The sequence below is a fragment of the Manis javanica genome, chromosome 6 (genome assembly GCF_040802235.1).
Source record: "Manis javanica isolate MJ-LG chromosome 6, MJ_LKY, whole genome shotgun sequence".
NCBI classification, from domain to species: Eukaryota; Metazoa; Chordata; class Mammalia; order Pholidota; family Manidae; genus Manis; species Manis javanica.
In genome coordinates, this window is record NC_133161.1 from 23270101 (window position 1) to 23295718 (window position 25618).

At 41.4% G+C, this 25618-nt stretch overlaps 1 protein-coding gene across 4 annotated transcripts in view; it reads right to left on the reverse strand.

Annotated features, from left to right (window-relative positions):
- SND1 (staphylococcal nuclease and tudor domain containing 1) overlaps positions 1 to 25184 on the reverse strand; it is a 406889-nt gene extending 381705 nt beyond the window's left edge. For 2 of the 4 annotated variants that reach the window (XM_037023516.2, XM_073238487.1), the window contains exon 1: positions 24875 to 25182. In XM_037023516.2, the coding sequence (XP_036879411.1) occupies positions 24875 to 24952 (78 nt within the window). In that variant the 5' untranslated portion in view covers positions 24953 to 25182. Of the gene's footprint in view, positions 1 to 24874 lie in introns of all 4 variants that reach the window. The other 2 variants (XM_073238488.1, XM_073238486.1) reach the window with 2 other exon arrangements.
- Between the last annotated feature and the right edge of the window lie 434 nt (positions 25185 to 25618).

Sequence of the window (25618 nt, forward strand, 5' to 3'; positions counted from 1 at the left end):
CAAAACTGAAGGAACAAAACATCAGCAGACTCAAGAATCCAACAAGGGACTAGCAGTTACAAAGGGAAGGGGTTGGGGGAGGGTCGGTGGGGAGGGAGGGAGACAGGGACTATTTTAATTCAACAAATGACAACCCAACTAAAAGTAGGCAAAGGATTTGAATAGACCTTCATCCAAAGAAGCTTTACAAAGGGCTAATCAACACAGGAAAAGATACCATCATTATAAGGGAAATGCAAGTCAAAACCACAATGACATCACTTCACAGCCACTTACATATATATATGTATATATATATACATATATATATGTGCACTATAATTCACAATCACAATACAGGTAGGTCATGGGGAAGGCAGTACAGCACCAAGAAGACACTATACTGATAGACAGTTTGACTGCAATGGTGGGGTGAGGACTTGGTAATATGGGTGAATGTTAAGACTGCAATGCTGTTCATGTGAAACTTTCACAAGATTCTATATCAATGATACTTTAATAAAAATTTGCTAAAAAAAATTTCAAATGCTGAAACAAACAAAAAAAGATATAACAGGAATATCTTAGCAGTATCTGCCAATATGAAAACCCAATATAAGGAATAAAAGCAGCCACCTGATTAACATCCAAATATTATTTAAAAGGCCCCAAATAAACTCATACATTTATGGTCAACTGATTTTTAACCCAGATGACAAAATAATTCATTTGGGAAAGAATCTTTTAAACAAAAATGTGCTGAGAAAACTGGATATCCACATGCAACAGGGATGAAGCTGGACGTCTACCTCACACCATATACAAAGTTAACTCTGTATCAGAGACCTAAATGTAAGAGTTAAAACTGTTAAAACTCTTATAGGAAAATATAGGTGTGAATTTTCATGACCTTGGATTAGGCAATGGTTTCTTATGACATCATCTTAAAAAAGCAAAGCACCCAAAAACAAGACAAACTGAACTTCCTCAAAATTAAAAACATCATTAATCAATGGAAACTATCAAGAAAGTGAAGACAATATTCACAAAATGTGTCTAGTATCTAGAATAAAAAGCTATTTTAATTCAACAAATGACAACCCAACTAAAAGTAGGCAAAGGATTTGAATAGACCTTCATCCAAAGAAGCTTTACAAAGGGCTAATCAACACAGGAAAAGATACCATCATTATAAGGGAAATGCAAGTCAAAACCACAATGACATCACTTCACAGCCACTTACATATATATATATATATATACACATATATAGCTATATAAGGATAGCTACAATCAGTCAGAACAAGAATGTGGCAAAATTAGGGCCCTCACACATTGTTGGTGATGTAGTCACTTGAATAGTGAGTCCCTCAAAAGTTAAACAAAGAGTTATATGTGACCCAGCAATTCCACTCATAGGATATACTAGAGAAATAAAATCTACGTCCACACAAAAACTTATACACAGAAGTTCACCGCAACTTTGTTCATAAAAAATAAAAAAGAATAGAAACAATCCAAATGTCCATCATATGATAAAGAAATAAAATGTGGCATACCCACAAAATGGAATATGATTCAGAAATAAAAAGAAGTGCTGATTGATGCTACAACATGGATGAATCTTATCCAAGTGAAAGGTAGACAGGAAAAGCCACATATTTAATGATTCCATTTATACAAAATGTCCAAAACAGCCAAGGCCATAGCCACAAAGTAGATCAGTGGTTCCCAAGGGCTGGAGAGAGGGGAGAATAGGAATGACTACTAATGGGCATAAGGGGTTTCTTTTTCTTTTGAGTTATCAATGAAAATGTTCTAGAATTAGCCAGTGATGATATTTGTATGAATACAGTAAATTGAATGGGACACTTCAAAAGGTTGAACTTTAGGATATGTGGATTTATTTCAATAAAAAAAAATTTTACGTCCAATATGGAAACACAAAACATAAGAATGTGTGTGTGTGTGTATGTGTTCATGCACACACACATCTCACTACAGAAGATTGCCCTATCTTGCAGGAAGATTGGATGCTTAGCTGAAAAACAGTAACAAAAATTTTTTTAAAGGCAGCTGACTCAGAACCAAGTCAAGCATGGTGACTCACCACAGAATGAAGGGCTACTGTAAACTTCCAAGTCCTCTAGAAATAACAAGATAGAAGTCACAGGAAAGAAGGAGTAAATTCATCAAAGCTAAGGAAAGGGTAACAATGACTGAAAACAATACAAATTTTGCTGAGAAACAACACAGCAAGCGGAATGAACTCCTTACCCTCTGTGGCACAGAAAGGAGGACCGGGAGTGTCCCTGAGCTGGAAGGTCCATGGTGCCCCCTGGAAGCCTGCAACAGTCACAACCCAAAGGCTGCACGTGAAGGGGATGCATGCGTGCCAGAGGAACAAAGAAGTAGGCCCAGGACTCTTCTCCAGACAAACCGGTTTCCCCACCGAAAAATACATCAGGAGATGGAGAAGGAACTGTCACTGAAAGTAGGAAAGCTTTTATTAGATACACTTAAACGAAGCAAAAGAACTAATAAAGAAATGAAATCAAAGCAAGAGTAACTGAAAAGAAACTAAACTGAGGAAAATTTCAGAACAGTGTAGCAGGAAAAAAGCTTCCTGGCAGCCAGAGCTGTTGCTTCACAAGAAGAACCATCTCTTGAAAATTAAAGTCATTTAGACAAAGAGCAAGCAAGTCCCAAAAGAACATACATAAGCTGTGTGGTCTGGGAGGTCTTTCCCAGAATACTTGCTAACACGGCCAGCTTTTTCTTTTTCTGGCAAGAGCGAGAGGCAAACCCAAATTAGAGGGCACAGCATCCACACACAATGAACTGGAAGCCCAAGGCCTAACGGCACGCGTCTCACTGGCTCTGCGGGCACTAACACTTGCAGCAGAGGCAAGCAGAAGCGGAGGCTCCCAGGCAGCTGTACCACAAATTGGCCTTCAGTTTGCAAACAGGGGAGTTTAAATCTCAAGGGGACTATAATGATCACCCACAGAGAGAAGGCAGATAAAGAGAGCATCTAGTCTGGGCCCTTTTATTTCAAAGATAGAAAATCTGCAAGCAAGACAGGTAAAATGACTTTTGCTTAAAATTAAGTACTGGTGACTGGGCAAGAACTACATGTAAAATCCCCCACTCCTGATGTTCTGCTGTGCTCTGTGCAGAAACAAACATTTCGGGAGCTGATGTCTGTTGAAACGGTGTCTGATGTTCCTTGCTGATTAAATCTTGTTCTCAATCAAAATTTTATTTATATGTGCCAGCAGAGCAGGTTCTGAGACTAAACCACTAAGCAAGTAAGGTTTCCATGAGCTGGACGGCCCAAAGCAAACCAACACTTTTTAAGCATGACTTACTATATGCAAAGCAAAGAGAGACTTGAGTCCAGTATTACAAAAGAATACCCAAAAGGAGACCCGAGGAAAAAAACTCTGTAATGATGAAAAGCAGGCCTGGCAAACTACAACCCACTGGCCATATCCACCCTACTGCCTGTTTTTGTACAATCCATGAGCTAAAAATAGTTTTTACATTTTTAAATGCTTAGGAAAGAAGAAAAGTCAAACGAACGACATTATGCAACATATGAAAAGATTTTGAAATTCAAATTTCAGTGTCCATAAATAAAGTTTTATTGGAGTGTGGCCAAATTCATGCCTTTTCATAACTGTCTGTAGCTGCTTCTGCACTGGAATAGCAGTTGAGTAGTTGGTGTCAGAACCTAAAATATTTACTACCTGGCCCTTTAACAAAGTCAGTTTGCCAACTTCTGATGTAAAACATTATGACATGGAAGTATGATGAAAGCTAATTTTGTGACAGTCCAAATAACAAATGCACAGCAAAAATAAATTCTGGACTACCACTTCAAGTTATACAAACCGCTCATTTTTATCATCAAAGAAACAGTGGTATATGGCAGTGAATTTCGTTTCAGCATCAAATGAGCCAGTGGCTCTATGTACCTCAGTTTCCCATTTATAAAATAAATATAGAAGAATATCATGAGAGTTGTTATGAAACCTAAACAAGAAAACAAAACACTTAGCAGGATGTTCCACATCATTAATAATCAGGGAAATGCAAATTAAAACCACAATGAGATATCACCTCACACCAGTCAGGATGGCAAACATCCAAAAGACAAGAAACAACAAATGCTGGAGAAGATGCAGAGAAAGGGGAACCCTCCTACACTGTAAAATAGTTCAACCATTGTGGAAAGCAATATGGAGGTTCCTCAAAAAAGTAAAAACAGAAATACCATTTGACCCACAGATTCCACTCCTAGGAATTTACCCAAAGAAAACAAGATCCCAGATTCAAAAAGATATATGCACCTCTATGTTTATTGCAGCACTATTTATAACAGCCAAAATACGGAAGCAACCTCCAAGTCCATCAGTAGATGAATGGATAAAGAAGATGTGGTACATATACACAATAGAATTATTATTCAGCCATACAAAGAAAACAAATCCTACTATTTGCAACAACATGGATGGAGCTAGAGGGTATTATGCTCAGTGAAATAAACCAGGTGAGGAAAGAAAAGCACCAAATGATTTCACTCATTTGTGGAGTATAACGACGAAGCAAAATTGAAGGAACAAAACAGTAGCAGACTCACAGACTCCAAGGGATTGAGGGGTTACCAAAGGGAAGGGGTTGGGGAGGATAGATGGGGAGGGAGGGAGAAGGCGATTAATGGGCTAATATTATAATTAATACACAAAATGTAGGGAGGTCACAGGGAAGGCAGTATAGCACAGAGAAGACAAGTAGTGACTCTATAACATCATACTACGCTGATGGACAGAGACTGCAATGGGTTGTGGCAGGGGACTTGATAATATGGGTGAATGTTGAAACCACAATGTTGCTCGTGTGAAACCCTCATAAGATTGAATATCAATAAAACCTTAATAAAAAAAAGAAAACACTTAGCAGATGTTGGCCAAAATCCAATAAATAACTGCCAATATTGTTATAAGAAATGGCTCAAAGTGCACTCTGATGTAAAGATAGAAGAGTATGTACAATGGAAAAAGATGGACATTTCCTAGGTGGGTATAAAAGTAAACAAACTCATGAAAATTTTCCCACCACTGAACTCAGAAAGGATTAAATAATCTATAGTTCCCTGATTAATCAGCTAAGATAACCCTCTCTACAAAAGCAGCTTATGTCAGAATCTCTGTCCTCAAGGTATAGCAAGTGTGCATCATGTCTTTAAGTCTGTACTGAACTTTATACCTACAAAATGTCCTGGCAGTCAGCCTCAGTTGGCCATGAACGATGAAATCAGAGTCTTGAGTTTGAACAGAAATTCATGTGAAAATCATTCCAAACACTGATATTCCCTTGTGCATGAGGACAATACTACCATCTCTTCTGGGCTGTTAGGATTAAGTGAGATGCCTCACAGAACCTGACTCCAAGCCCCCGCTCCACAGGTATTAAGGGAACACTGGTCTCTCCACCCTCCCTCCTCTCCACTCTGCCCTTCTTCACCCTCACAACGACCCACTGAGAAAGCAAGACAGACATTTAGCCTCACTTCACAGCTGAGGAAACTTGGCAGTTTGATGACAGCAGCAGAGCTAGAACACAGGCTTTGCCAGTGTACTTTCTAATAACCCCCAAATACTAAAACTATGATATGAGAACTAGGTGTCAAAAAAATTGTTGTCTTACAGTGGGGAGGTGGGGGGGTGATGGAGGAAGACAGTCAAAAGGTATAAACTTCCAGTTATAAAAGAAGTTAAGTCATGGTAAGTCATGGGGATATAATACACAGCATGGTAGGTGACTATAGTTGATAAAACTATATTGCCTATTTTGAAGTTAAGAGAGTAGATCTCAAAACTTATCACAAGAAAATTCTGTTAACTATGTATGGCAATAGATGTTAACTAGACCTATTGTGGTGGTGATTCGCAATATATACAAATATCAGACTCCAACTGAAACTAGTATTATGTTGTTGGCTATATCCTAATTTTTTTAAAAAGCTAGTGGTTTCCATTAAATGCACACCCACGTGCACACACACACACGGCTATAACTCTGTCCCTGAACAAATAAAGCCTTGTCATGAAAGAACTGACTCAATCTCCCGGAAGCCAATACCAGGACCATCCCCTCAAGACACTGGTTCTCTGCAGGGCCAAGTCCTCACTACTGCACACTGAGCTCCACCGTTGTCAAGGGCCCTGAAAGCAAGTTACTCAGAAATTAGCAAAGAACTCAGGAAACTATGTGGCAGGCAAGTGTGAAGTGTCATTTCAGAGAAATACATTCCAGTTTTCTGACGAAAATTTTTCAGAGTGAGCAATAGCCACGTGTGAAGACTGCTGCAGGAGGAACCAAAAACAAATGGACTCCAGTACACAAAAAAAACGATCACTAAAGGAGTCTGACCTGTTTACCAAACGATTAGTGTCAAGTGCACAGATTACTAACAGTAAAGGAAAACTGCTGCAGTGACAAGGCTTTCTGTTGGAGATTTTGCTGTTTAAATTTAAAATGCCCCACAGATGCAGTCCTGAAGTGTTCATAAGCATAAAGAAACTGTGATGTGCCTTAGAGAAAATACGTTAGATTAAGTTTATTCAGGTGTGAGTTAGTGCTGTTGGTCATTAAGTTCACTGTTACTCAATCAACAATATATATTCAAATAAGGTCTTAACTTTTTTATTAATGTACAGTTGATATACAGTATTATATTGGTTTCAAGTATAAAGCCCAGTGGTGCAACAGTTACCCACATTAAATTCCCACCCCAACTAGTGTAGTTACTGTCAACACAGGAAGATGTTACAGAATCACTGGCTATATTCTCCATGCTGTACTACCATCCCTTTGCCCAACTTACATTGAGATTTTTGTATCCCTTATCCCCCTCACAATCCCCTAAAATAAGGTGTCTTTAAACAGAAACACATATGCATCTATCACTTAATGAAAATGCAGTGGCCAGATGCTTGCAGGAATCTAGCCCTGTATTTCTCATAGAAGCAATAGTTCAGTATTCACTAATTCAGTGTTTGCAACTTGACGGTACATAACTACCATGAATGACTACATGTGATAAATAGAGAAGAGGATATGGCAACTGGGGACTCTGGGTGAAAGTGACACAGGGATTTTTTGTACTATCCTTGCAACTTTTAAGTTTGAAATAATTTCAAAATGAAGTCTACAAAACTTTTTAAGGTGCTTAATAGCTGCTTTACAGCCCCATAACAAAACTATTAAAAAGAAAACAACAAACCCAAAATGGAGTCATTTCTCCTAGGCGGAGTCACTAAACTGAGGTTTAACACCTAACCTAATTACTGCAGTTTCAATCTCTCAGAAATGCATCCTCACCAGCAAATCCTTACCAATCAGGAAATTTCCGGTCAGCACCCAGGAGCTAAGCTAAGCTATCACACAGGAGCCCTCTCTATCCCACCCACTACCTCCACCTCACCCCAAAAGAAGATGAGCTAATCTGCATAATAAGACACCCCTGCTCTTCCACCTCAGGGAAAGTGAACTTGCCTAAAACAATTCTTTCTTTTACTACTAACTTTTTGCCCATCATCCTTCCTATAAAACTTACCATTTTGTACAAGGCCTCAAGATCATTTCTACTTGCTAGTGGGATGCTACCCCAATTCATGAATCACTTAACAAAGCCAATCAGATTTTCCTACTTACTCGGTTCAATTTTGTTTTCTAACAAAACAAATGACTAGAATAGATCTCACTGGTGGTCCTAAAAGCTTGTCTTGCTCCCCACTTCTTTTCTTCCCCCCTCCCTCTGCATATACAACTTTGAAAAATATGAATGTCAAACTATTATTGTGTTGCAAGGACTGTATCTTTCAATGTGATCCATTCACTGCTTCAAGTTCTCCCACATGAAATAAAACCCTAGACATCTGAATTTAAGCCTTCTGAGTACACAGCTCAAAAAGGCTGTATTATATCACCCCTGCTAAAAAGATACAAGCCCAACATGGTGTGACTTCCACTAGGCCAAATCACCAAGCCAGGGCTTTAACATCTAACCTAATTGCTTCAACCTTCCTTAGAAAGATAGTCAGGAATTTTCTGATTAGGATCATAGATAAAATAATCTGTCACTAGTCCTCTCCACCCTCCCTAAAAGATGAGGTCATACATGATAAGACCCCCTGCTCTACTTTCTAAGAATGGTGACCTTGCCTTTTCTTTTTCTCATAAATTTTTCCCCACCTTCCTTCTAACAAACACCTTCCATTTTTATGATTGCTGCAGCATCTGTCTACTTATGAAAGGGTATTCATGAATCACTTAATAAAGCCAATTACATCTTCAAACTTAGTTGAATTTTAACACCCCCAAAGACAATCTTGGTTTTAGGGAGAGTGCTTCTTCCTCCCTATGCTAGTTATCTGGAGGGGATTTTAAAAACTTACGTGTATCTAACTAAAAGCCAGAAACCCCTTAGTGTCTCAAAGCTTTCGAGAAACAGGGAAGTTCAGTTACAGTAAATGAGAACATTGTGAGATTTAAGGGCACCATACATATTTATGTTTTAGTGAAGCTGAATCTTAACCCCTGTAAATTTTAACCCTGGAAGTTGGCCACCTTTATTACTAAAGAGGAATGGAATGATCAGAAACAATGCCAAGTCTACCACACTAATCCATAAACAAAGGGAAAGGGTATTTTGGCAACCGGCAAAAAAATTGTCCATCTGCAAGACACCGAAATTTGCAAAATCCTAAAATCTCCCCCTACTGTCCCCAACACCTTTGGCCTTCTCTATGATGTAGGCTGTCCAGATCAAAATGTGAGGACAGTAGAGTAGTATTTTCAGCTAGCACCTGGGACAAGAAGAATGACTGTCTACCTCTAGTCAATTAGTTTGAAAGAGCTCAATAGTTTTATCACTGCAGCCACCTAAGCTACAAACTGAAGGGAGAATATGACCCAGCTGAGTCCCATCATCTTTGAACTGAAACAAGAGTAACAAAGGCAGAAGTGAGGGGAAATTATGCACAGAAAGCCTATCAAGGGAATTAGATTAGCAATCACCTGAGAACTTCTTAGAAATGCAGACTCTCAGATCCCACCAGACTGAATTGGAATTTGCATTTCAACAAGACCCTCAGGTCTCCAGGAAGCACAACAGTTATTCCCTGCCCCTTTCCCCCAACCCTAACTGCCTGGCTCAGAAACAAAGTTCTCTGGTAATTTCAGCTTGAACTGTTTCCTCAAAGAGGCCTTCCCAACCCAAGACAAGGTCAGATCTCCCTGCTATATATGCCCTCCCAGCTACTTTGTACTTCTTCCCATGGAATTCATCACAATATTAAATAGTGTAATTGTTTAATATCAGTTTCCTCTCTATGATGCAAGCTCTGTAAGGACAAGGACCATGTCTATCTTATTCACCATGATAGCCCCAGAGCCCAGAACAATACCAGAAACAAAGCATTCAGTAACTATTTTTTGAATAAATGAAATGCCCCACTGTGTATCAAGCACAGTGCTAGACTCTGAAGAAAGGGGACAAAACAATTAAGACATGATCCTTGTCCTTAACTCATAGTTAGTGGATTTCTGCTAAAGCTAACAGCCAAGCTCTTAAAGCATGTCCTGCACTCACAGTTGCTTTTCCTAGTTCTCTGCCAAATGACGGTAGCCTAAACGTCCTCTGAGGCCCTCCCCGACAGCATGATCGATACATAAGCACATGCTCACCTGTTCCCTGCTACAACCTAGGATTCTCCAATCCCAGAGGTCAAGGCCTAGTCTGCCTTCTCGCCCTGCCCTCTCTTACCCAACTTAACTTTCTTCAGCATCATCTCATTCTCCCCTAGGAAGTTCATGTTATTTCTGGGAATATTTTCTTCAGCCCAACTCTTCATCAGTTTTATTGTGAGATGTCAAATTTCCCTTGTTACCTCCTTCAAGAATGTCTTAACTAATTTCTAACCACTCAATTGATTATTGCCTGTAAGCTGTCAAGTCTTTTATTAACCATTCAAATCTATCCCAAACCATACTGGAGAACCTCCCAATTAACTGTTCAATATTCAATTGTGTTTCCACTTTTCTCAGCCATTTCCTACATCTCCCAAAGGCATACTGTCTAAGCAAATGCTATCATCAATTCTGTGGTTATTTTCTCCAACTCTATTTATTCTTATTTTAATAGGTAAGACTCTCTCAGAAGACTTATATCCCAAAGCCTATATCCAAATACTAAGATAACAAAAACATATCTGAATGCCTTAACTGATGGCAATGAGAGAGAAATGTTATTTCCTTTTACATTCAGGGAAGCAGCTCATGGGGAAATATAAGTGGATAGGCAAAGACGACACTGTGATGGGAAAGAGGGTGCTCAGTGAGGACAGTCAGCTCACAGCTGTCTCCAACAGGCTTATAATGCCCCCTCACAACCAGACCCCACCTGGAGTACAAAGCGGCCACTAAAACCATCAAATCCTTGACTCTATGACTTTGACCAAAGTCAGAAGCACTCTGTGTGCACTAAGTATTACAGATACATTCTTGTGCCTGTTGTGAACAGGGTTAACAATTCCATGGGCTGTGCCATGGGATTCTTTGGGGAATGTTTTCCACATCCCAACCTGTAACTGTGTCTACCAAATAAGGACGGACTGGAGCCCTAGTCCAGAGATTTAGGTTTGGGAACTAACAGACATTGTAAAGCACTGTAAAAGTCACCAATTGTTTTCTTAAGCTCTTGAAGATATACACTTCTAAAGTACTGGGCTCAGCCTATTTTTGTGGGCTTCAAGTAATGGATACAGTTTTTTGTTTACATACATTTTTCTGTACATGCCCATTGTGTTTCAGAATTATTCCATGTGGACATGTATATGATAGGAAAGTAGAAGAGCTTATTCCTCATGAACTTAGGTGTTGGTATCACAGGTATAGCAGGCAACTCCCCAGAAACATAGGTTCTGTTAAGGAAAACCAAGAAAAGGGCGTTATAGACGGCAAAAGACTCCCTCTTCCCTTCAAGGGCAGATGGAGGGGAAGGAGCAGTGACCAAGACTGGGTAGGGAAGCCTGGATTGCATTCCAGGAGCTACTGAGTAAATCTAGCCCCCAAGCTCCCTCAACTGACTTCTTTCCCTTTCTCAGCTCCAGGGCTCTGAGGCATCAGTCCCCTCCGATTCCTGATCTGATCAAGGCGGTGTCGGGGGGAGCAGCTGCTAGGTTACTAGCCACCATGTCTGTAAGCTGCTGTCGTCTCTCTCATCCTCACAGCACTGCCAACACTGTGATCCTGAGCAAAATGTAACGTACAAAATATCAAATCATAATCAAATGATAAAAAGGGGGTTAGGAAAGCTTTATACCAGATACCACTAAATGAAAGTATATTAGAGATCTTGAAGAGGTCCTAAAGAAATGATTATTGCACTTACTGTTCCTCAGGTTCACTCCTGTAAAGTCATAGGCATTTTCTTATAACTTACAGCAACCCGGATGCTAGCTTATGAAGCGTAATACTCAATACTATTCAGAGTGAAATGTCTCTAAAGAACACCTAATACTTATTTTGGCTTATATGCAGACTGACTGTAGAACTTGAAGTAATTCAACTTCTATCCTACCCATGAATAGAATGGGTTTTTCCCATTTTACTTTCCAAACCTGTTTGGAAACTTTTCCTAATTTGAAATGTCAATAGTCAATTTTAGATGTCAAAATTAAGAAGTGTAAATCACATACATACCATAAACATTTCAAAGCCCTTTACTGCAAAATTAACATACCATCTTGGATTCTCCATATCACTAAAATGCTAGGAAGACCATCATGGAGAAATAAACACTTGAGGTCTCCAATCATCCAATGCAGCTGGAGATTACAAGTGGCCACCCACTCCTCCATCACTACTTGCTGGTGCCCAGCCCACCTCTTCCTCCATCATAATGCACAAATTTGCATACCTCCTCAAGAAGTTAAACAGAAGGCTATCTGGCCATGACCTGGAGCTTGCTTATCTTCAATCCAGAAGAGACTGCTCCTCCATTTTTATTAGAAACAACGATAATTTTCTACATACCCTATGCTAACCATTATTTCCAGTTGTGTGACACCCCACCACCTTTTTAGGAGGTGGGGGCTCTAATAAACTTTCTATGTAACATGCAGAAATTTCAAACCCAAGTTTTCAGACAGCTCGGGCTCATGGGACATTTTTACTATTAGCCATGTGCCATGGATCACTTTCAAAATTAATTTTCCGAATTTCTGTTCCTCTAATAATCAAAGTCCTAACCTTATTATTCTCTACATTGGCTTTCAGCATCTCCTGTTGATAGTCAAAGAAACACATTTCCTTCTGACCAGAGTAAAAAAGCTGTTTCCATTAAGAGCTCTGATACCTGACTGCTTAAGAAATAAATGGAAACTAAGCAGCTGGCTAGCAGCCCTCCACTAGCTTGCCAGGTTAAGGGAGTTATTCTAGAATCAGGTGACTAACACAGGCACAGGGGAGGCTACGGAAGAGCTGGGCCCGAGCCCCACAGGGAGCCTGTGGTAGGTGTCAGGAGATTCTAAAGCTCATCTCTCACATGAGGTAAGTTTAACAAGATAATTCGGCTTTTAAAAAAGTAATAGAGGCAGCCTCCTGGCCTCTGGGCCATAAAAGGGCTCTCCTGCCAAGAATAACAACACAAGCAATGACCACACACAGAATCACAGATCTCTGCGGGATTCCAAGACCCAGGTACTCCAGAGTCTCCATCACACACAGAGGGCAGGAAAGGGGGGCAGAGGGGCAACAGAATATGCTACTTTTCATGAAGACCTGGGAGAGTCCTATTAGGTAAGCAGATAAATCACGCTTTGGCATAATAATTTCCAGTTCTGGGTTGTTGCCAAAAATACAAATGCCCCTGGGTTTTCCCTCTCCTGGAACAGGATTCATAAAGTTTAATTAAAAGTTTGCTAACCTCACATTCCAGAGACTGAAAATAAAAACATCTTAGACACCTCACTTCTTGTTCCTTTCTCTACCACAACTTGCAGCAACCCTTACTTTAGGCAAGTTGCCTTAACCTTGCACACTGAATCCACATTTCCCAACACATGCTTCCAAGAACATCCGAGTATTCCCACCTATACTTACCCATTTCTCCTGCCTTATCTCACCCATTTTATTTCTCTACCTCTCTCAAGAACTATCACTTTCACTATATCCCCAGAAAAGATTTTTTAAACAAATAAACTGATCAGAAAATATCATATCAGATTTCCCCAACCCACCCATTCTCCACAAAAAACCATCGGTATTTAACTTTCCACTATAAGTCAAAGGTACCTGCCTCTTCACGAAGCGCCACCCAGGGCTTTTTCTCTCAGGTCATACTAGTGGGAGATTGGTCCACGCTTGGGTGTTGAGACCCAGAGGGTAGGGGGGGTCCCATAAATGCTCCCCCATAGAATTTCCCACTGCTAAAGTAGTTCGGTCCAGGATGTTTGCTTCTATGGATATTGGAAGGTCAATAGAATTGTTGCAATAAAACAAGCTCTTAATGACTTTTTTAAAATTCCAAAAAACAAAAAAAAAGGTTACCTGCCTCTTTTTAACAACTGACAGCTAAAATCTTATCAACCCAAAGCTTTACCCAGAATCAAGCACATAGCCTGGGGTCTCAAGCCTCAGCTGCCTACCCTCCGTAAAAGGTTTTCTTCTCAGCCATGAGACCCTCCTCCTCTGAGACCATCCTAGTGGCTAGACATCCACCGGTTTATATGGTCTTGCCAACTGTTCTACCCCTCTCCCTGATTTGACAGTTCTTAGTAAACCCACTAAACATACACCCTAGCACTCAAATGAGGACACTTTGAATGTGAAAAGGGGGTGTTACTGATAATTATGCCATACAACAGGTGTTAACTACCAACTGCCCTGCAAAGTGGGTGTAAATCACCCTGTCCTCACAAAGGTGCCAAGGCCAGTTTAAGGGGCTGTTCCTTGCAAAGAACTAATTTATGCTGGTTGTATACATTCTTCTTCCCTGGGAGACTGCTGGTCTGGGGAGCTGGCAAAGACCTGAAAACCCCCAAACAAATTTGAATTACCTAGTTCCCTCAGGGGCAAAGAAAATAGAAAACATATATTGAAGAGTTTGTTCTATATGTCTTAGGAGTAGCCTTCAGCCCCAGGCAAGTTCACTCTTGATTCGGTGAGACCAAAAAATGACAATGGAACATTCTTGGGGTGAAAGGGTTTATACCCAACTTTATTCCCATGGTGGCAAGTCAAGAAAGTCTGCATGCAGCAAGCAGTTCTCTTCCCCCAGGTCTCTCTGCCCTCAGAGCCATCTGTCTCTGTCTAGGCGCTGCCAGCACTGCAGCCTCCGCTCTCCTGCCACTGTGCAGCCCAGAGTACTCGGCTGAACTCTTCATACAGCGTCAGTAATAATGTGTTGCCCATAAGTGTGCAATGAGCAAGACGACCAGGCACAGGTGAGAATCCTGGCCATAGAACTTTTATTTTCTCTATAATATATTAACTTCCAGTTTTGATAAGTGGTGAGGGGGTGGGGGCAGTGGTAAGGGTACTGGATAAGGGGATGAAATGCAAGCCAGTTCTAAAATACCAAGGCTCTGCTAGAGGGTTGCTGGGAGAATGGGTGCAGGCAGCCAGAGTCAGAACTTTGCCTGTTGTATTTTTGCCTAACTAGCCACCTCTGTGCCATAGAACTGGTATTCACTCACACACACACACACACACACACTGCAATTTCCTGCACATTACCTAAATTTATGTAATCTTTCCTAACAGTTCAATAGGTAATGCTAAAGCTCAGAAGAATTACTCATTTGCCAGCGCACATTTCTGCTATGCCAGGAGCTCCCAGACTTTGAAATTTCAGACCAGTTAAGTTTCCCCCATTCTCCTAAAATTAGGGACATGTTATCCACTTTTTGTTTCTGCCAAGGACATTAAGGAAAACAAATGCTATGACATTATTTATACAATGAAGGATATTTTAGGGGAAAAGAATATGTTCTTAAAACTAAACCCTTGAAGCTGAACAATCCGAACCTCACAAAACTTGCCGGGTATCTTTATTCCTCTCATTTGCCTCAGCCAGTTAGTTCCACCTCCATCCCCATCTGCCTTGGGGATACATATGGAAACTGCCAGACTACTAGTACCAGCTAATGGTTACCACATGTTGCATGGACTAGACCCTGTGCTGGGCTGTTTCACATGCACTCTCTCATTTAATCAGCAACAACCCCACGAAGCGAGTACTGTTATTTTGCCCGTTTACAGGCAATGCTGGAACTTGAAGAGGTAAAATTACTTGCCCAAGGTTGTATGGCTAATCATCAGTGAAGCTAATAATCTGAACTCCAGTCACGCCAGAAAATCAGTACAGTTCTGCCTCAAGTTATGTCTGTTTTCCTAAGTGTGGGCTTGTGTTTAAAAAAAAAAAAAAAAAGAACACAACTGGCCCAAGTGGTATACGAATCCTATATGTACCAGCATTTACTATCTACACGTAAGAACCCTCCCCTTTTCAATTCTTTTAGTCCTTCCTATCAAAGGAAGAAGAAAGTTTCAGTCTGACGGCAGGAAACCCTCAGCATGTCTCTACCACTTGTTAAACGTCCTTCAGGGCCCTCTGCAAAACACAGCACCTAGCTAAACTGTAATGTTTTGTTTTCTTTGTGGTTTAAGGTACTTTCTAGTTACAGCAATTAATAATAGTTTTCCATCTTCAATAGCAAAATTTGGTTGTCTTTTAAAATACTATTTCCATTTTAAAAATAGCTGATTGTCCAAAAGATTTTCAAACTAAACAAAAGTGAAGGCAGTGTTGTGATATGCTAAGATCATGATATGGGTACACACCCTTCAACACCCAGGAACTTTATGTAAACCGTTACTAGTACTGGGATCAGCTCCACTGAAAGGCTGCATCCATGACTCCCTTGGTGCATTCAGTCTCTCCAAACAATTATGGAAATGGCAGTTTCCCATGGAGGAGTGGTCACAGTTACCACTACCACCACCTACCACCCCACCTTCTTATTCAAGAAGAAACACAAAAAAAGAGGAGAGCTGTATGCCAGCCTGTAAGAAAATTCAAAGCTCTCAGATGACCCACCTTCTCAGCCTCCTCGTGTCACCTGTAGATGGGGAGCTGCTCACTTCTGTAGTCAAGGAGCTCTCTAGAACCCAGAGAAAGTAGATGAGGGTAAAGCTCAAAGGGCCTGTTTGCCTGTAAATACTAAGATATTAGTCTTCAAGCAATTAAAAAGTAGTTATCCTCAGGTGCTGGCCCTCCTACTGAACACAAAGTAGTTTTCAAGGATTATTTCCCTAATACTCTTACTGAGGAAATAAAAGACTGCTTAACATGAAATGAGTACTAAGATGTTAAGCTATATTGTGTCCTAAATTTTACCTGGGATACCTGTAAGAAATAATCAGGTGAAGTTTAAGTAAGGCCTTCCTAGAACCACTACCAAAAACACTGAAGGTACCAGTGACTGCACTCTCTTATGGAAATGCTAACCCAAGAAGTAGTGTAGGAGTTCAGGTAGTGTAGCAGTATTTGTAATTGTGAGGAAAAATGGGTAAGTAAATACACCCAAACTATGGAATACCATTAAAGAATGAGGTGCACCTGTAAGTATAACACAGAATCATGTCAATTAAAAAAAGTTGCAGGACATGTATATTATGACCCCATTTCCGTTTCTTAAAAAAAAAAAAAAAGGAAGGGTGTATATACTGCATAAAAAAGTTTGGAAGCACATTTACTTAGAGGAATGAGAATGAGTAGTAGAAAGCTGAGGCGTAGGGAGGGCAGGGGGAGATTACTATATTTAACTTCTATACTGTTTAAAGTCTTATGAGCAAGTATTAAGTCCAAAATTTAAATACCAATAATTATTAAATTACTAATACTAGGTGGCATTCACCTGAGCATTTTGAAGGACTTCAGGGATGAACCAGAAAACTGCTGGTTCAAAATAAGGAAAGGCCACCAAGGGAACTGCAACTATAACCCTTAATCATAAGGATTTAAAAGACTTGAGAATCACAAGAAAGTTTATTTCCATATTGGACAAGCTAGTGTAATAAAAAATAAAGAATAAGACCACCAAAGAGATCATTCCGGGTTTTACTGTTGTTACGAATGGGACTTGTTTATAAACAAGAAACAGGATGGAGACTCTGCTCACCTCTTAAGCACACCCACTCCCTCCCTGAGTGAGTATTTTGCTCTGTTAAACTACCCTTTACTTGTATAAAAAAAAAGAAAAGGAAAGAAACAGGATGGATATAAACCAAAAGGCCCAGTTGTGTGGCTCCTAAGGATTACAGGAGGAGACAGTGAGAAGCATAGAATCTTTATGTTTATAGATGACACTAAAGACCTCCACAGAAATGTGCCAAGTTATTAGCACGAAATTACAGAAGATCTTGGGAATCTATGCAAATAGAAAGAAAAGTGGTAGATGAGTGTTCAGATGAGCATATGGCTTAAATCAGGCATATAAGACACTTCTCAGCTGTCAGTTATGACCCAGGAATAGGATCTGAGTCACTGTAAATGGACCCCTGAGAACATCAACCCAGTATTGAGCTACAGATTAAAAGCAATTGAAGGGCCCTGGGAGCCATCAAGACAAGTGCTAAAAGGAAAGAGCAATTACTATCCTCCCTTTATATAAAATTCTGGTGTACCTGCCCCAACAAACATTTACTCCTTTTGTCATTTGTGTCCTGCTCCTTCAACTACATACAGTACAGAACACAGTACAAAGGCCCATCTGCATATGCTTTTGAACAGATCAGTAGGTCTCAAATGTCAGTCTCCGGACCAACCCCAAATGGACTCAGAATCATCTAGGAGAGGCTTTTTTAAAAATACAGATTCCCAGGCCACACTCACGAAGACTCTAATTCAGTGCCTCTGAAAAGTGGTCCTGATACAGTGACCTGCTTAGGAAATCAGCAGGCTCCCTCCCTCTCTCCATTTACTCCCAGAAAGAATTAACAAAGCTTACAACAAAACATAAAAGAACTATGTGGGGATCTACCAATAATAGATTAAGATGGCAATATTGTGCATTAAATCCAAGTGGAAAAGATCTGCAAAGGACAATTAGAATGATCTAAATGAAGATGCTCTGGCCTCAAAGACGCTCAGAACCCTGTGAAGCCCCACACTTCACCCAGACTCCCCCAGTCAAAACTAGAGACAGACTCAACTCTCCAGTGAGCTATAGGTTCCCAGAGTGCCCTGCTCAAGACCTGCTGTGCCCCAGGAGAATGTCCAGGTCTTCTAAAGTAGAGGTGAGACTGCATAAATAAAACCTACCACTACCATGTTCCTCTGGGTCCCAATCAACCACTCTGACTAGCCTGTCCTATCATTACTACTAAAACCAGGAACCTCCCTGGCTCACTTCTAGCCACCCTCCACCCACTCCACTCTCCTGATCACTTATCTAATTTAAATTCTAACTCTCTGGTCTTCCACCCCAGGAAACCATATTTCAACTAATCCAGTTTCTCAAAAAAAAAAAAAAGGAGAGGGGAGGAAAGCAGAGGGGAAAAGGGAAGGGGAAATGGAAAAGTAAAGGAAGAAAATCAAGCAATGGGAAAAGAAGACATGTTTCGTGCAGGATATGCAGCAATTCAAAATGAAGCCTACCATAAGGCAGATTTCTCAGCTTTGACTCATCATGTCTAAAAAACATGTAATACAGGGTTTCTTATACAATTGCAGCCTTTGGGGACTGTAAGAAGCTTAGAGATGATGAGTTTAATCACTTCATTTAAGAGAAAAGGAAGGAGTATGGGAGGTGGAATATCTTACCTCACATCACCCAGATGAAGAATAGCATCTGGGCTAGCACTTGTATCCCCTGAATTCTAGGCCAATGATCTCTCTTCTCTGCCAGGCTGCTTCCCAGGGACAATGTTAATAAATCAGATTAACTTTAAGCACAGATCCCCCAAATCTCAGGTCCTATTACACATGACCATCCCAAGCAGTTTACTTCCCCCGTAAAGAGAATGCAAAGCACTCAAAATGTGTTACGGCGTAAAGCGAGAGAGGAGACAGTGCCCTAAGTCACTCAATCACAGCATATAAATGGAGAAAATGTACCAAGCCCAGTTTTTATCACAGATGAAACATCTCAAAAATGACATCTGAAAATAAATTTTCATCAGGTTTATTCTAATTTTGAAAAAGTGCCAACTGAAACCACTGTCCCTTTTTTCCCAAACATTAGCACTAAGAAAACCTAACACTAATTTATCATATTGAGTCTCACTGAAATTAAGTGAAATCCCACAATGTTCCATCTGTATCAAATGTTCACAACCTGTGATTCTGTGTCAATTTCTGCTGTAAATACAAAAAGCATATGTCAGTCTCCCAAGAGAGTAACACCGGAAACTGGATGTGTACCCATCTCTCAATAAGAAATAAAAAGAAAAGCTACATCAGCCCAGGAAGTTGGATTTCATTCCTCGTCCCTGATAAGACAAAGGATTCCTATAATATTTAGCTATGCTATTCATTGGAAAAATGAAATAAAATATAAATCCAAAGACCGGATCCCAAAGGACAGCTACTGCACCCCCTGCTAGAAGCACACGGGTCAGCTGGATCACTAGCCCATGCTGACAGGTGATTGCACACCAGGCCTTAGAACCTCCTTACCTAGATTTTAAAGCGTGGCCAATTACCTCTTCTGAACTTACAAGGCAACTAAAATTTTCACTTATCTCCTAAATTTCACTAAGTAAACTGGGGCATAGATTCCACCAGAGAGTTTGCCCACGTATTACCAGCACTGATCACTACTACCTGGCCTCAGGTGTCCTGTTAATGAAATACACTGCACATGAGCTAGTTTGTTTGTGCTCTGAAGCATGCTACTTCGCTTTTCACCATCAATGCTGGCTAAAGCTTGCTAGATTAAAAGTGTTGCCAGAGGCCAAAGCAGCAGTAGATGCCATGTAGTAATAAAATGCTGACAGAAACATAAAACCTGAAAAAGTTCTAGATGGTTTTTAACTCTCATTGAGCCTGCTCTTGTCATTTATCTTTTCATCCAGGTCCCTCCTTTGAAAGGCGGGGAATACACAGGACTGGCTGATAAGAAGTCAAAAACCTTAGTTTTGGCCCTGTGAGAAACATGAAAAAGAGCAATTATTTTTTGACCAGTCTCCCATGTTTTACATTTATTCAGCAGACTTAATGCCAGCTATTGATCTCACCAAGGTACCAGAACAATGACATCCACTGCTTTCTGTCTTTTATCACCCTAAAACACATAATAGCGCAGGTTAAACCCACAGCATTTTGGTGGAACACTTAACTTGAAGAAATTAAAGAGCTCCTATAAAAACACTGAAGAAAATCATCAATGGAGATCCTAGCGCACCTTTGCACTTGCTGTTCCCTCTGCTGAGAACACACTTCCCTGATGGCTGGTTCTTGGATGTTCATCAGATTTCAGCACCAATACTGAGAAGCCTTTCCTAACACCCTATTCTAAAGGAGCCACCCTGCCCTACTCCCAACCACTCAGTCCCACTCCCCTACCTGAAATACTAATTTCTTCTTTCCTTGTTTATTGTCTGTGTCTCTCTAAACCCTAAGCACAGCAATCTGAACTTTACCACCAATATCTAGAAGCCTGACACATATGATCCATACAATGTTAGAAAAAAAGCAAATATGACTGCTCATTATTCTGTATCATTATTTACTACAATGGCAGCAACCACTGTTAGAGCTAGATGGATGCTTCCTTGTCACGTAGGGAAAAAAAAAAAGACAGAAAGCCTTTAAGATATAGTAAAAACTTAGTGCTCCTTTACTTACAATCTTGATTGAAAGGTACCATGCTTACCTTCTGGGAAGCAGGAAATTTTAAGACTATAGGGAAAAACTTTCCACCATATTCTACCTATTTCTTTGCACATGGCCCTACTGAACTATTGCTCAGCTACCTTGTCCATTTGAGTAGAATAAAGAGCATTTCATGTAGCTTAGGAAAGGTGATTTTTCTTTCACCATCTGCATGAGTTAAGCACTGTAGGAAGCAGATCAACAGATCTCTGTCCTCACTATACAATGGAAAGGCACATACTTCTTAGCGCAGAAACCTAAGAAACACTTAGTTATAATGACCTAAATTATAGGTAGCGTTTCCTTAAAGCTGTACACTGTAGAACTTTCCACTAAGCTACTCACCAGGAAGTCAATATCCCACTTTACAACAACCTGGCAGCACAATTTTTGTGGAAGGAGGACATTTGGACCACCTTCTCCTTTAGGTACCCCTGTACCTTCGGCACCTTGTGACAATCATGGTTCTTAGCACAAAACCACAGGCTGGGAGAGGAACTCCTTTCCCATTTAGACAATTAAATAGGGTGGAGAGAAATGGAAACTAAGATTTGCACTGTCCTCTCTTTGGCCTTCCACACTGAAAACAGGGTAAGATATGCTGCTTCCCCGGCTGTTTCTGATGAGCACAAAAAAACTGTGGTGGATTTATTCTATGGCAAAAGCAGCCCTGTGCTCCTGCTTGAAAAGACATGCAAACATACTGAGTTAGATGGGAAAGCTAGAGTGGAAAAAAAAATAAAGGTCTATCCCCAAACCAGAAGGTAACCAACTGTCAGCAAAACCAGAGAAAGCCATCTCTAAGTAGCTGCTGAGTGGGGTGACCAAATTTTATACTAAGTGCCCCAAGACTTCTTCCCCCAACCTTATCTATTTAACAAGTGCTGACAATGTTTTGTTGGAGCTAAAGAAAGTCTAGCAAAATCTTCAAAGAAACTCAAGAGTTAGAATCCTTCAGTGTTTTGAGAAAATATCTTATTTGACAGAGACATTTATTTTGCCAGGTTATATTTTGTCTGCCTACTCATTTACCAGTCTCATCACAACTCAGAAAATATAAATCCACCTTCAGTTTTCCCATCATCCTTACTGCCTTTTAGTAATGGAACAGCTCCAAAACACGTAAGTCAACTAACTGCCCACTTCCTCCTTAAACACATTCCAGAAACCAACTCTGTTTCTGTCCCTTTGCTCCCACTCTCAATAGCAGACACAGCCTCTTTCATTGTTATTTTTAAAAACTGGTCAAATGAAAAGATTTTTTTACAAATTGATTTCCATGGTCTTTCTTCTTCAACCTTAAATGCACAGTGTAACTCAGGACTTAACTAGGATTCCAAGGAAGTGACCAGAAGAAACTTGCGCCTGCCATGGCCCTGTAATGCATTCTTTTGCGAAAAAAGAGGAAGGACTTCTCTTCACTGCAGCAACCTCAACCCTAGACCATTTCAGACCTTCAGCTCAGCCTGAGCCCTGACCAGTCTTGGAGAGCTCATCCTGAAAAGCACACCTCTGCTTAGTCTGTGTCCCAGCTCCTGCCGCTCCCCGAAAAGGCAGAAAAGCCATAGCTACTGTTCTCCTTGTCGTCAAATTTATTTCCTTCCCCTCCCCCAGTCTTCCTTCATAGAGTTCTTACCAGTTCCTAGCACTACCAGAAATGATTGCTCTCCAGGAAAATAAAACTTTGCTTAGCAGAAGAGCTTCACATAGAACAATCTGCCAGTCATCAATCGTCATTCCAGACAAGGCTTCTAACCCTGGGCACAAATCTGACTGTCGTTCTGCAATTCACCTGGCTTCCCTTCCCTAATCCCTGCCACAACTCACTCATCTGTCCCTGTCTAGTTTGGTCACAGAAGAAAGCCATACAACTACTCAATGACTGAGTTGTAAAAGCCTTCTCCCTGACTTCAGTGTGCCTTCCACACCACTCCTATGCAGTTACTTACCTCGCAGTTCCTGGACCAGAAAGAGTAACAGCTAATCTTTCCTCAATTCAACTGCAGTCAACTACACTTTCCTGCAATTCTGGGCTAGGCATCACTGGCCCCACCCTCCATGCTCTAAAGACATGCCCTGGAGTCAGAGGCACCAGAGCATGAAGAGCATGTGATCTGGCAGACAAGCTTGGGCTCAAGTCCCAGCTCTGCCTCTTATTACCAATAAATAGAGCCTATCCTTGGATAAAATATTTATTATTTCTAAACCTCAGATTACACCTCTGCAAAATGTAACCAATAACCCTATCTACTTATTAGGTATTATAAATGAAGCAATATAAGGAGAATACTCAGCAAAACACATGACCCTTAATAAACTAGTAATTGTCGATGTTCTGTATTCATGGGGGTCATCTATAGGCAGGCATGGTCACCTCACAGAATCCAGACACCTTGGAAGCTTCCAGCATTGGCAGAAGCAAAAATTTGCTTAGCCTCATTCCCTTCCCACCCCGTAAATGAGAGAAGCCTCTAAGAAAAACCCAAGCCTTAGCAAAAGAAAAAACTCAGACCCACTCAGTGCTGACAATTACACCACCAGACCACCAAGGGATGTTTTGTTCCTATGGCAAAGGGAAAGATCAATGCAAATGAAAAAGCTCATCAGAGAGGAGCTACTTCAGGGTAATCCTTTCATGGGTCAGGTCAATATTTCAAAGAGAGGGGAAAATATATGGATATTGGAAATTCCCTTCTCTTTTAGTTTCTGAAAAATCCTGACTCCCCATTATGAATAATGGGGCAAAACAATACTAAAAACCCTAAGAATCTCAGCTGGTAGCAGAATATTACCTAAGAAATGAATACTTGAGAAATAGGGTAGAAAAAAATCTTGATTTACACAAACAAGCTGAAGAATATTTTAATACTGTGAAATAATCATGAGCCAAGAAAATATAATGTTTTTTAAACTTTCTAAAACTGCAAAAAACTGTGGAGCTTTGGGAGAAAGCACCATACAGGATGTCTGCTGTTCCAGATGGAAAACGTCAGAATTGCAGTCTGAAATAAAATCCAGAGGTCTGCTGTCATCATAACCAGAAAATCTGTAACAACCAAGAAATGTCAGGTTTCAAGATCTGAGAGGGTAGGGGAGAGGACAATAGAACAGACAAGTGATAAGGAGAATTTATATTACAAAATTAATGTGGAGGTGGGAGTAAATTTTTTAAATGAATCTTGCAGCGTTTTAACTTCAAAATTCAAGAACGTAGGGAGTAGGGGGATAAAAAATCAGGCAGAATCTATAGCGGAAGAATCAGAACACTTGGTCTCTGTTCCTGGCTCCAACCAAACCACCATGTGACCTTAGGCAAGTCGCTTACCCTCTTCAAATCAGTCTCCTAACCTGTAAGGGAACAGTAATCATCGCGAAGATTCCTACCAGCCTAACATTTTAAAGACCAAAAGGAGGCGGAGCACCTATATCAGAACTCTCAGGACTACAGACTTGACAGAATAGGTGGAGGGGAAAAAAACGTTAAATGAGGGCCAGAGAGTAAGAAAACTTGCAGTAAGTAGCTGAGCGTCGGTGGAAATAGAAAAGCTTCAAGATGGCCAGGTACTCCAGAATTCCAGGGAAGGCGGACGTCAGGATCTCGAAAAACTGCACTGCTCACTGATGTCAAAAAGGATAGAAGGACGCGGGGGACGGGAGGGCCGATATTCACAAAATTCCCTCCGTTAATCAATTAGTAATCGATCTGTCTGGTTAACAGCCAGGAGAGTGCTACGGTCACAGAAATCACTGTGACCCCTGATGCCAGGGTGTCCGGGAGGCAAAGTACCAAGGGGAGTCCGTGTTGGGCTCGTTCTAGGGAAGGGGATTCAAGTCAGGAAGGGGGTCCGGGAGACCATTCAGCGTAGTGGAAGGGGAAAAGGAGCCAGCACTAGATCCCCGCCCGCAGGCGGGTGATGGGGTCGGTGTCCGGGGCCCCGCTCTCACCATCTTGACGATGCCCCGCTGCACGGTGGGGACCGTTGGTCCCCCGGAGGAGCCGCCGCTCTGCGCGGAAGAGGCCATGTGTGGAGATGGGAAGGCAGCCAGTAAGGAGACAGTCCGGCGTGGAGGTGTCAATGTGGCTGTCGGTGTTGATCACAGGCCGCCGCTATTAGGAGCAAGCGAGCGACCGGTTGTGCGCGACGGACTGTAGGGACACGGCCGACTCTTACAGGAGCAGCAGTAGCACTGGGAGCGAAAAAACGCGATCTCCGCCGCCACACGTTCTACTCTCCGCGCAAGCGTGCCAGAGCGCCACCGCCCTCCGGCCAATTGGCACCCAGAGCCCGCCGTACCTTAAGCCAATAAGCATCCTGCTAGGGGAGCCCCGCCTCTTGGTCCCAAAACGGTGGCTAGTTCCAGGAAGCGCTGAAAGAGCTGATTTGCGGTGACTGACTGAGTATGAGGCGGGACTTCCGGGGCAGCCTTGGTGGTAGTGTCGGGAGGTGTAGTGGGAAGGAAAGGACACGTCAGCATCTGGCCGCGGGGCGCGGGGGGCCATGGGAGCCCCGAAGGCGGGGCCAGCCTCTCCCTCCAGCCTGGTCCCGCCCATTGCGCCCCGCCCCGCGGGCTGCTCAAGAGCCCAAGGGAGCGCCGGCGGTCGGGGATCTTGTACCGGGTTAGGGGAGTGCGGACTGGGAACCTGCAGTCAGCGAGGCTGAGCCCTGGAGGGATATGGGAGAGACAAGG